We start from the raw sequence: 13,417 nt of genomic DNA on the forward strand, positions 1-13,417 counted from the left end.
CATTAGCTTATACTCTCACTCCTTCCACTCTTCAGTCGACCTTGGGAACTCAGTCCAGTGCTCTGATGTGGATCTCTGCCTCTGTTTCTATCTGTTGTTGGACAAAGGTTCTATGGTGATATTTAAGATAATCATCAATCTGACTACAGGGCAAGGCCAGTTCAGGCACCCTCTCCTTAGGGACTTAGCTGAGGTCATCCTTGTGGATTCCTGGGAATTTTTCCAGAGCCAACTTTCTTGCTAACCCCATAATGGCTCCCTCAATCAAAATATCTTTTTCCTTGCTCTCATCTCTGTCCTTCCTCCATCTCAACTATCCCATTCCCTGAAGTTCTCCTCAACCTTCCCCCTTTCCCCTTCCTTCTACCCCACCATGCTCCCAAATTTTTTCAGACAATTTGTCTGTTTCCAATTTCCAGGTGGGTCTACATATGTTTTCCTTTGGGGTCACCTTATTACTTAGCTTCTCTAAAATCATGAACTATAGGCTCAATGTTCTTTGTTTATAGCTAGTATCCACTTCTGAGTGAGTACATACCATATTCGTTTTGGGGGGTCTGGGTTACCTCACTCAGGATAGTGTTTTCTAATTCCATCCATTTGCATGCAAAATTCAAGATGTCAATTTCTTTTTAATCGTTGAGTAGTACTCTAATGTGTAAATGTGCCACACTCTCTTTATCTATTCTTCAGTTGAGGGGCATCTAGGTTGTTTCCAGGTTCTGGCTATTACAAATAATGCTGCTATGAACATAGTTGAACTATTTAGATGATATCCATTGACATAATCATAGATTTCTTTATCTTTTTATATAAAATGATCTTTTTTCAGCATCATGTTACAAAAGACATCGAACAGCCTATAATGATATATTTAAGGTCATTTGTGGTATGCTCAATATATTATATTATCATATCTAACATTCTTAAAATTTTTATTGTAAGTATATAAGTTATGAGTGTGCTCTTGTTTCATAGTAGATTTGATAAGTAAGCTCCTGTGTTGGGACGCCAGCTGAGATGTGTGTTATTACTTCCTAGGGAAACAGACTGCCTTAGATCCGTTCATCTTGCAGAACCTTCTGCCAAACTCCACTGACAAGTATTACATATACAACGGCTCACTGACATCTCCTCCCTGCACGGACACCGTGGAATGGATTGTTTTTAAGGATACAGTTAGCATTTCCGAAAGCCAGGTAATCTCGGAGGTCCACATAATGAAGCCATTTGACGCTATTGTAAAAGCATGGCTTTGTACCTATGCTGCAGACTGTCCCGTTAAAGCATTTGCTGAGGCTCTTGAAGCAGGTGTGTTAAATGATTTGGTCTTCTTTCCAGCTGGCTGTATTTTGTGAAGTTCTCACAATGCAACAGTCTGGCTATGTCATGTTGATGGATTACTTACAAAACAACTTCCGAGAACAACAGTACAAGTTTTCCAGGCAGGTGTTTTCCTCCTACACTGGCAAAGAAGAGATTCATGAAGCAGGTATGTATTGAAATATCCTTTTTCTGTGCCCTTCACAGACTCAGCGTCAATGGTTATTTTGGTGTAGTGAAAAGCACACAAGGCTTATAGTTTTTTGAAAGCCTAAATTAACTTCTCTAGCTTTAGGCAAGCAATTTAGCTTCCTCAAATTGTGGTTCCCACATCAGCAGAGTTTGAAAAATCCATTCTTCCTCTATGAGTTTTTTTTACAGGTGAGAAAAATAAGATCGGATAAATGGAGGCCACTTTCCAAATTACAACAAGCAGAAAAAAAAAAACACATAGACGTTCCAGCTTCCCTTTCCAGCATTTGCTGGCCTGGAAGCTGTAGGAAGGAAAGGCTGTGGTAGTCAGATCTTGGGGTGTCATGTCTGGTTGGTATCATCAGGGACTTGAGCTGGAGATGGTAACATTAACTGAACCTCAACATGAGATTATGGTGCATACACTTGTGTTGCCAGTTCCAAGAAAAAAATAAAGCACCTAATAGTTATTGAAAATATTATAATGAATAGCTAAAATGTCCTCGATTTCTTTCTTGGGGGGAAAATAAGTTTGCCTTAGTCATAACCAACCAGCAGGGGAGAATATGTGGGTGTGTGGGTTCCCTGAATATGTTCTGTGTTTTTTGTGACTGACATGGGAGTCCAAGCCATTACAGATGTCCCAAGGACAGAACCAGAAGCATCTCTGTCTTGTTCCTTTCTGTTTATTCAAGAGAGTAGTCATTCATGAAGAAATCTTTGAAGTAGCCTTCATTTTGGGAAATTAAGACCTTCCAAACTAGATTCTCTTTTATCTCAGGCCTGCACTTAATGTTTTGACATGAATAATATTAATTTAATTTAATACTATTTTTTAAATTAATAGTTAATATTCATACTTTTATTGTTCTAATGGGATATTTAGAAGTGTTTCTATCCAACAATAAAAACCAATAACAACAGTATTAAATAACTCTATCTAGTTTGACATTAGCACTCAAATTAATATTGCCTAAAGTGATATAATTAGTCATATTTCTGCTAGCCATCCCAGTTACTTTAATAGTTTTATAGTGAATAATATGTAATTGATCAGAAAGACAAAATGAACCTGAACCAACTCCTTTTCCAAAATACAGTAGACTACATATCAAAGTTAAAATATGATGGCTTTTTCCATTATACTTTAAATCACGTTTTATTAAAACTCTGGATGGTTCCTTGACTCTTTAACATTAAGGTCAGAGTCTGTGACTAGACGTAGGACATGTTTTGTGCTCACTCGTCTTCAGCAAGGCTTCGTTCCTTGCTCCAAACCTCCCCCGAACCAGGGAAACACAGCCTCACAAGTCCACTGAAGACTTTGTCTCTGTGCAGCGCGCTTCCCCCGCCACTGTTGTCGTCACACTTTTGCCTGTTCCTTGTTCTCTCAAACTCAAGCATGACATTTCTCCTCTCAGAGATCATGTCTTGTGGGACCCTTATTCCCACACTGTCTGAAACTAGTCCACGAACAGGACTACACTCAGGTGGCATCACAGCCCTGGAGTTCAAGGTTAACAATGTTCATCTGAACTCCATACAGTGTATCCAACTAGAAGTTCCTATTGATGACCAGACTATAGCAATTGCCTATGTTCATAGCTCTCTCCTTGCCCTCTAAGCCCAGGATGGCAGTAACTACATCTTTTATCTCTATGCCTTTCTGAGGTAAGCCAAAGCTTCAATTCACGGAATAGTCACTGCACATCCAAAAGCCTAAGCTTCCATATAATAAAATCATGGTGATGCTTGATAGATAAACTCTGCCCTGTTTATGTGTAACCCACCTGGAGCTCTGAATTAGCATGGGACAATATAGTTTCCATAATTAAGTTAAAGGCTTAACTTCATAATAATGCCAATAAGCAATGATAGTTACCAACTTTGCATAACACTACCTTACCTTGCACCAGAGAGCGTTATACTCAAGCCTCATATCACCCAGTTTCTGATGCTGGCCAACATTTTTGTGGTTTGCATTGTGGGAAGCTGATATTGAATGATTTGTTTAGGTTTACATGGCCAGTCAGGGGTAATGTCAGTATTTGAACTCAGATGTCTCTGACTTTAAAGTCATCCAAAGTTCTTTCTACTCTACAGAATACCTTAAAAGAAATATAACTTTAAATTTTTTTTAAATTAATGCCCTTAAAAACATGAAACTTTAAAAAGTATTGACTTTTGAGGGTTTTGTTTATTCTAAGGTCGAACAATGTCACTACACTCTCTGCACTGCTTGGTGTTCTGAGTTACAGTAAGCGTGTTAACAGACTATCAAGGAAGGCAGGCAGTTCTCAGATGGCACATATGGGCATTGATCTTACTCCTCTCAGCTGTGCGTGTAGATTGTTACACTACCCCACAGCTCTTTGGCAGCATCGCTATGACTGTCAGAGTAATAATTATCACAAAATTGCAACTTTGTTCCAAAATAATTAAAATAGCAGAACTCATTACGAAAGGGGGCTGTTGGAGATCCATGTGTTTATTTAATTGGAGGGAGTTACAAATGCAAACTTTAAAATAAATTCTACCACAAAAGCGTTCACCCACAGGCTCTTTGGGCTTCTTTGTAGGCGCCCTTCTCCCAGGAATCCTCCAGAACAGCCAATTAGTGTTTCACACAAACATCTATGTGCAGTTGAGACAATTGCTTAGACACAGTTATTGCTTGACAGTTATTGCTTGACAGTGAGCCAATTCTAATTTTTACTATAGGTTTTTTTTTTTGTCTTTGAGATCCAGGCTTTGGCCCTCTGGTCATTTGACCTTCCCCTTGTCCTGTCTTCCTGGCAGAGTCTCAGCTGCTTCCTTCATCCTCCTGTAGTTCTTGGGTCCTTCTCAATGAACGAATTAACTTGGTCCACATCCTGGAAATCATCCTACCCACTCCCATACCCACCCCTTGGAGTGCTACCTGCTCTAAGGGTCTTTACTTACCAAGATGCCATAGGAATGAGAGAACATCCTTTTTTTTTTTCTTTTTTGGTTACATAGAATTTAATTTTGAAGTTTCGGTTTATATAAGATAGATGCGATTTTGAGGCTGCAAGGAAATCTGCCTATTAGCAAATTCCAGTTCTGCACAGTTGTACCAGTTTCCTCTATAGCTGATATCAGACAAGTATTATTTATTTAATATGAGACATTATCAATAATTAATAATTCATCTGTCTTGCTCAACATGCCTTTTCTCCATCCCTGAAAGTAGTCATTCCTGCTGAACTGCCCTGGTCCTTTGCCTGCAGTGAGCTATGTTTTATTGTCTTGCTTCAGGGCTATTCATGCACCTGCTTCACTTTCTTGGTAGGTTTCCGCCTTATGCATCTCACTGTCACCTGTAGCTCGGGAGAAAGGACAGTCTCTGTCTGCTAGGGGCAAGCTTTCTCCTCGCTTGATAAGTGAGGAAGACAAGAATGAATTAAAGAATATGCTCAGGGGGGCTGGAGAAATGGCTCAATGGTTAAGAGCATTGCCTGCTCTTCCAAAGGTCCTGAGTTCAATTCCCAGCAACCACATGGTGGCTCACAGTCATCTGTAATGAGGTGTGGTGCCCTCTTCTGGCCTGCAGGCATATACACAGACAGAATATTGTATACATAATAAATAAATATTTTTTTTAAAAAAGAATATGCTCCATTCACTTGTTCCCTAGCCTTTGGGGCTACAAAGAACATGTGTTATTGGCACCAGGCCCCAAAGAAATGAGTAACTTTAGATTTCCAAGCAGATCAAAGCCAAGTTCTTCTTTATGTAATGTCATTTAAAATTTTTTAAATGCTCAAAGTCTTCAAAAGAATGTATATCGTACTCTTCAGATTCTCAGTTAAAGGTGGCTTCAAGGAAAGATTCTAATTTTAAAAACAATATCTGTGTCATAATAAAATTAAGAAATCATTTCCTCATGACTGAAAAAAAGATACAGTGAACCAAAAAGATCCAGCCCTTATTTGAACTCTGTCACTATTCAGGTAAAACTATTATTATATTTGACAATGATGTATATTTAGCAGAGAAAGATAATTATATAGTAATCTTTCCGATTCCTACTGTATAATATTTTGCATCTGCTGAACTTATAATAAAAGCTGAGGGGCTCTCTGTTTGCGATTGAGAAGGGGGATTTGTGTTTAGAACTGGAGCATTTGCTTATGAGCTGAAACAACTCTTCTGTTATGACTGACTGTTTGCATATCAGTATTATTATTATTATTTCATTTGTTGTGCATATCCCTGTGGTTTTTTTTTTTTGATAATAAAGCTTTATCTCCCTTCTTTTTGAAACTGAATTTGACAACAATTTAGGGTAGAATTCAGGTTTTAGTTTTTGTTAAATTTAGTCTGACATAAGGTCCTACATTGTTTCTATTGTTAAAGTAGAAAATATGAGCTGGGTGTGGTGGCGCATGCCTTTAATTCCAGCTCTCAGGGAGGAAGAAGAAGGTGGATCTCTGTGAGTTCTAGGCCTGCCTGGGCTACAGAGTGAGTTCCAGGACAGGCATAGATGCACAGAGAAACTCTGTCTCAAAAACATAAAACAAAAAAGAAAATATGTGTAAGCTCACAGAAGACACCAGAAATTCCTTATGATGTCACCACTCAGAGATGACCACTGAGAACTCTGTTGGATATCCTTTCTGACTTTCTTTTTTATACTTTCTCTATTTATAAATATCCAACACCTTAATTTTGACTAAAACAGAAATAAAATGTAAGATAAAATTGTCAGAATCTTGCTATTAATAAATGTATCGCAGGAAATACATATTTTTAACATATGTAGCAAATCGTGACAAACATGTGACTCCCTGTTTCCAAGTGCACTTTGAGATTAAATCCCAGACAATATTCATTTTTACAGTCACAACAGTGTCTAAGTATTCATCTCTCCAGAACATCGATGCTCTACTTTTCCGCTTCCCAGTAAGGCTATCATTTCTTAGCATGGCCCTCCATTTGGGCATCATAAAGGGGACATCATAGATTCTACGAATTGTTGAATTTGATAGACCCACCTGATCTGGAGGGGTTTAATAGAGGTTGCCTTTTAAAAAAAAGCACTATGAACAGCAGTTTAAACATGTAAAAGTATAAAGTAGGCAAAGTTGATATTTATTCCCTGCCTCCCAAGCACAGATCGTACTATGCTGTGCTGTTAGCACCCTAGCAAGTCTCTCTCATTGGAGAGCAGGAGCTATTGAAGCATGCAGGTAAAAGAACTTGGATTTCAAAGACCAGAGAACATTTACTTCCAAACCCAGTACCAGTACTTGGTTATGTAAAAGCCGTGACATTGTGGATATTATAAAACACCATGTCTTCACCTATAAAAAAGAGAAGAATAAAAGTGATCCCTGCAATCCCACATCAGGCAAAGGACTGATCTTCAAAATATACTCAAGAAATGGGACATCAAAATTCCAAATAATCCAATTAAAAATGGGGTACAGAACTAAACAGAGAATTCTCAACAGAAGAATCTCAAATGGTCGAAAGACACTTAAGGAAATGTTCAACATCCTTAGTCATCAGGGAAATGCAAATCAAAACAACTCTGAGGTACTGTCTTACACCAGTCAGAATGGCTAAGATCAAAAACACCAATGATAGCTTATGCTGGAGAGGATGTGGAGTAAGGAGAATATTCCTCCATTCCTGGTGGGAATGCAAGCTTGTAAAATCACTCTGGAAATCAGTATTGTGATTTCTTAGAAAACTGGGAATCAACCTATCTCAGAACCCAGCAATACCACTCTTGGGCATATACTCTAAAGATGCTCAATCATACTACAAGGACATTTGTTCAGCTATGCTCATAGCAGCATTATTTGTAATACCTGGAAACTGATAACAACCTAGATGCCTGAAAAATGGATAAAGAAAATGTGGTACAATTACATGATGGAGTACTACTCGGAAGTTAAAAAAAAAAAATGACATCTTGAAATTTGCATGCAAATGGATGAAACTAGAAAAAATCATCTTGAGTGAGGTGACCCAGACCCAGAAAGATGAACATTGTTCATATGTACTCACTCACAAGTGGATACTAACTGTAAAACAAAGGATAACGAGCCTATAGTACATTACCCTAGAGAAGCTAAGTAACAAGGTGAACTCTAAGAAACATATATAGATCCACCTGAAAAAAAAATAGACAAGATCGCCTGACAAAATTGGGAACATGGGTGTGGGAGGAGAAGGGAGAGTGGAAGGGGAAGAAGAGGGAAGAAGGGGAAGGGGGAGGAGAACTTGAGGGAACGGGATAGTTGAGATGGAAGATGGGCAGAGATGAGAGCAAGGAAAGAGATATTTTGACTGAGGGAACCATTATGAGGCTAGCGAAAAACCTGGCACTGGAGAAATTCCCAGGGATCCACAAGGATGACCCTAGTTAAGACCCTAAGAAATAGAGGAGAGGGTGCCTTAATTGGCTTTGCCCTGTAGTCAGATTGATAAACATCTTAAGTGTCACCATAGAACCTTCATCCAGCAACTGATGGAAACAGAGGCAGAGAGTCAAGTCACAGCAGAGCACTGGGCTGAGCTCCCAAAGTCCAGTGGAAGAGTGGGAGGAGTGAGAATATAAGCAAAGAGGTCAAGACTATGATGGATACACCCACTGAAACAGTCTACCTGAGCTACTGGGAGCTCACTCACTCCAGCCGGACAGGAAAGGAACCAGCATAAGACCAAACTAGTCTTGCTGACAGTGTATGGGTGGGTGACAGTTGTATGGCTGGGGCAGACTGAGGGGCCACTAACAGTGGTACCAGGATTTATCCCTACTGCTTGTACTGGCTTTTTGGAACCCATTCTTTTTGGATGGATACCTTGCTCAGCCTAGATATAGTAGGGAGGGCCTTGGACCTTCCCCACAGCAGTGTGTCTTCACGACTCTGAGGAGTGGATGGGGTGGGGTGAGGGAGAAGGTAGAAGGAATGGGAGGAGGAGAAGGAGTGGGAACTAGGAATATTATGTAAAGTGAAAATAGATAGTTTGTTTTACTTATAAAGAAAATAAAAGAAAACGAAAGGGAAGGAAGGAAGGAAGGAAGGAAGGAAGGAAGGAAGGAAGGAAGGAAGGAAGGAAGAAAGGAAGGAAGGAAGGAAGGAAGGGAAAAAGAAAGGTGGTCCCTGCAGAGGGCTGCTGTGAGACTCATAAAGAGGTAAATTTTGCAATGTACTACAGTGCCTTAGATGAGTAAGCTGCAGACTCCGTGACAATTGTTGCCATTTGTCAGGTGCATAGAGAAATAAGCAATCACAGTGAAGAAGTATAGCTTTGCAAAATTAGCATGGCGTGCATGTAGAATACTTTGTTATAGAGTGTACTTTATACATGAATGGACCTCAAAGGTTAGCTAGCACTGTAAAAAAAAATCAATGTACAAATTTAAAGCAATACAATATAGTGTGCTTTTCAAGAAATACAGCATGTTGGGGGTGTCTTTGTAACATAATGTATTTCAACTCTGTAGCCTAAGGCAATAAACTGCAAGATATTTTCTACTATTTCCTAGAAAATGTCATGAATTATACATTAGCAAATCTACTTTTATAATTAACAGTGATTTCTCATAACCAAAGAATTTTCTTGTATTTCACCTCCATTTCTTTTCTGCTGTCTTTTTCATTTTTTTTTTCCTGATCTTTTTTCTTTTGTTCTCAAAATACTCAGCACTTTGCTTAGTAATCTTCCGATTCTTTCTCTGGGTGGTAATGTTCTTCCATATAATAACTACTGCCCTTTATGTCAGCCAAATGTGAGCGACACACTTTACAACCTTGAATGTTTACGTGGGACTTTTGATGAGCACAACCCCATCTGGTCTAAGTAACAGACTGTTTTGTTTTGCTTTGTTTGGGTTCTTGTTTGTTGTGCATTTCTCTGCAAAGAAAGTCGAGAGGTTAGAAACTAAAGACACCTGCAACTTTGTGACTCTCAGCATTAGAAAGCTATGTAAGGGATGAACTTTCAATGGACAGGAAGAACAGATACCCCAACATGCCATGAGTAACCAGAATTAACCTGAGTGGAAGACTGCAGTTGTTTTTAATCCTGGACACATATGGCTGTTTGATCAAGGAGATCTTTTAGGGAGCCCCTTCGCCCGTGTTTCACACTTAGGCTCAGTTGTCATTGCTTAAGAATGAGTGGCTAGGATCCAGATTGAATGTAACTCGTAGAAATGACTTGAAAGGTAGCATGCTCTCCCAGTAACATTGATGAACCTATATAAGAAAATTGTAACTTTTATTGTTTACATTTTTGTTAACATGTGTTTGATATCAAAAATATATATTGATATCGAAAAGACTTCTTGATTTTTAGTCCAGATAGTTGTTCCTAGTAGAGTTTACATCTTTCTAATAAGATAATTGCGCTAATTTTAGGGAATGAAGAAGGCTCAACAGTTAAGAGCACCTACAGCTAAGAGTGCCTAATAGGCTGGCAGAGGCCTTGGGTTCAGTTCCCAGCCCCAATATACATCTGCTTACAGCCACCTATGTGTAATTCCAGCTCCAGACAAGCAACACTCCTTTCTACACCTCACCCATTCCTGCAATCAGTGTGTACAACCTCACACAGAGACATACCCTACATATTCATGTAATCTAAAATAAAAATAATAACTGATGTCAATAAAACAATAGTAAGGAAAGTAATATTAGGTCATGTTAAATATCTACTCCATGGTCATGGCCTAATTTGATGTCAAAATACCAAACTATATTTACGGAACCAATTAGTTTGCTCCTTAAAAGGTGTAGTCAATGCTTTGGCAAGATCGCAGTGTTCAGACGTAAGTTAGACTTTTCTCTTGAACACATCTAAAGTACATTTATTTTTATCACCTCGTGTCCTTTGTTTCAACAATTAAAGAATAAGACTTACCTAAAGGTTCATATTACTAAACTACTCACTATCAGATGACAAAAGGATGTTTTTTAAAATAGTGTTCTGATTAAAATAAAGCTGAAGATATATGTGTTTCACTTAGAATATCTACAGCAGTGAGTTAGTCAGTAAGGCATGGGGTGGGGGAGATTTTCCAGGGAAGGAAAGATTTTATTTTTAAATAGCTGTATGAAAATCTACTACTATAGAAGTTTACTAATATATATATTATGTATATATAATATATACACATATTATTAAAAAGTTTAAATGGAGTTACCATATTATGGGGGTGGCAATACCCCAATTAGACATTGTATGCTACCAAAGAAAAGTCCATAGAATTAAGAATTGGCTACATATTTTTGAGTTGTTCATTAATAAGGTCTGATAGAAATCCCAACCATTATGGGTAATTGCCATTGTGATTGATTACCCTCCTGCATTTTGACAGTGAGATTCTATTGCTGAAGACACCAGGTGCTTATGTCATAGAACATGGAGAAATCTAGCAGCTCCTCAACTGGAAGCTTCATCCCTTCTGGCTTGCATTCATGTACTTGCAGGTACTCTACATGCTACACGAAGAGAAAAGTGATCATCAATCTCACCCAGCTATGAACCCCAAGAGTTACAATAATGACATACCTGCAAGATGTGCCTGCTGATAGACTAGTAACACAAATGTTATAGGAATTACCATGATTTTTTTAAAAATTTGGAATTAAGGTCCACTGCGCAAGATGGAATCCATATCCTATACCGTCAATGAGACTAAAAACTTGAGGCTAATAGGTCATTGGCCCACTATTATTACTCTGCTAAATGAAATTGCAATAAAATGACTCCTAATGACCTTTCATCATATCCATAGACTAGTGAACGATTCGCCCTGTGTTGGAGAAACATTTTTTTGAAGTATTTGGTAGTTAACACAGAAACACGCACATGGTCAGCATATAGAGCCCAAGAGATGGGATGTCTCTGTCACACTCTCCCCTCAAGGCTCAAAGATCGATGCAGAAAAGGGAAAGGAATGTTTATAAGAGCCCGAGATGGTACATGACCTTAAGGAAACAGTGTCTTCCAGACAGCAGAGCAGACACACTTAGGAACCCACAGAGACGATGACAGTGAACATAGGACTTGTGCAAGCTCACGTCAGGCAAATCCCAGGACAAAGGAGTGAGAGCAGGCATGAAGTCCCACCTCTGGCCAATGAGCTATTGCCAAGAGATAGCTGCTAGGAAAAAGAGAGTCAGTTTTCTTCAGCAGAGCGACACTGGGCATATCAGCTGCACTCCAAGGCAGGTCCTGTGCTCATGAGGAGTCAACACAAGCTGGACTCCACAATTTTTAGAAAGAGAAAACATGAAGTTGGGTTGAGCGGAAGGTAGAGAGGATCTGCCAAGAGTTGAGAAAGGGGAATGAAGAAATAAAGGGGAAATCCATAAGCCCCATCTCTTAAACTAACTAATAGAGTCATATAGAATTATAACTAAGACAGTTAAGAAATGATAACCTGCTAGCAAAGAAATACAACTTTCTTTGGAAAGTCTCACTTCAGATTAACATAGAAGGTTACCATTTGAAATGTCTCAGACAGATATAGACAAGCCAGGGAAGCTGGGTAAGAATGCTTTGGGCAGATCTCAATGCACACTTTTCTGCTTTTCTCAGGCCATTTTTGAAATATAACTTTATATATCTAGAAAATCTAACTAACATGACTCCAAGCTTGACTATTATTGATGATTATCCGTTAACAACCTATATTTCCTAACTATACATTACATTTTTAAATGAACTACACAATCACAATACCTTAATCAAGATCAGAAATAAATTTTACAGAGTACATCTTAAAAAGCATAAAACTTCTATCACTTTAAAGCATTCCCTTTCTCCAAAAAGAGGGGTTTATTTTAGAAGGAAAAAAAAAGTCTACAGATTACTCTGTCAGAAACCCACCTTTGACAGGTCCACTCCCCTAGAAGGAAGAAGGAGGTCGTTTTGGTTTTTCAGTGATAGCTTCTGTGATGCTCTGGGGTTGAGATGGCTTGATGGTCTTCTGCCATCTGCTGGAAAAGTCACAGAAGAGTCACAGGTGTATGGTGTTGTCTAAACATAACCAGGAAACATATTTAAAGTCTGAATTCACATTTTTAACAATGAAAGAATTTCCCTCTTATTCTTGGAGGAACACCTCACTCTAAGCTGTCCTTAAACAAAATAAAACATTACCAGTTTGCAGGAAGGAAGGAAGGAAGGAAGGAAGGAAGGAAGGAAGGAAGGAAGGAAGGAAGGAAGGAAGGAAGGAAGGAAAGGAGAAAAGTCCTATCTCTGACTCGTGTAGACTTACCCAGGTATTTATTCAAAGCATTTGCTTCTATTTTGTGAGTAGCTAATGTACTGTTGCAGCTCCAGAGTTGCTTGCTAATGAGCAATACTGTATGGAAGTCAGGCTGCCTGTGAGGGAATTGTTAGTCGCGGGCGCCCTCATGTGTTTATGAGACAAACTACGAACTAGAAGAGGGAGGAAAAAGAAAGGGAAAGGAAAGGAGAGAAAAGAAAGGGCAAAACCCTTCGGGTCACACTCTGACACGCCTGCTAGCAGTTTCAGAATCACTACAGGTGTCTTACCCACGATGAGTGGCTCATTGAAGACACCCACATGCTTCCATGCCACAGCTTTGTAGCTGGAAATGTCCCTGGAAGAGTGTCCCAGCAGTGAATTTCTTATCTTTGTCCTGAGAGATTTTTCTCTTCCTCTGCTTTGCAAATGTCTGTGGCATCTAACCTTTTCCATGTAAGTTACTCCGAATTTACCCCGTGTACAAACGCTCTCCAGAGCATCAGGACTGTTCCTGATGGGACTGATTTTTTTGGCTTAGTTCCTACGTGGTGTGATCTTTAAGTTACATTAAGAAATTTTGAAAGTTTTTCTTCACAATTTTATTTTCATATGAGACAAATATTCTAATTCTCTGTCTTTACT

At 38.9% G+C, this 13,417-nt stretch overlaps 1 protein-coding gene across 4 annotated transcripts in view; it reads left to right on the forward strand.

Moving 5' to 3' along the window:
- Positions 1-13,417, forward strand: part of Ptprz1 (protein tyrosine phosphatase receptor type Z1) — a 176,712-nt gene that overhangs the window by 97,827 nt on the left and 65,468 nt on the right. For all 4 annotated transcript variants that reach the window (XM_087901872.1, XM_087901873.1, XM_087901874.1 and 1 more), the window contains exons 7-8: positions 1,042-1,199; positions 1,342-1,492. In XM_087901872.1, coding sequence (XP_087757998.1) covers positions 1,042-1,199; positions 1,342-1,492 — 309 coding nt within the window. The remainder of the gene's footprint in view (positions 1-1,041; positions 1,200-1,341; positions 1,493-13,417) is intronic.

This window comes from Myodes glareolus, chromosome 25, assembly GCF_982192425.1.
Source record: "Myodes glareolus chromosome 25, mMyoGla1.1, whole genome shotgun sequence".
In the NCBI taxonomy this organism is placed as follows: Eukaryota; Metazoa; Chordata; class Mammalia; order Rodentia; family Cricetidae; genus Myodes; species Myodes glareolus.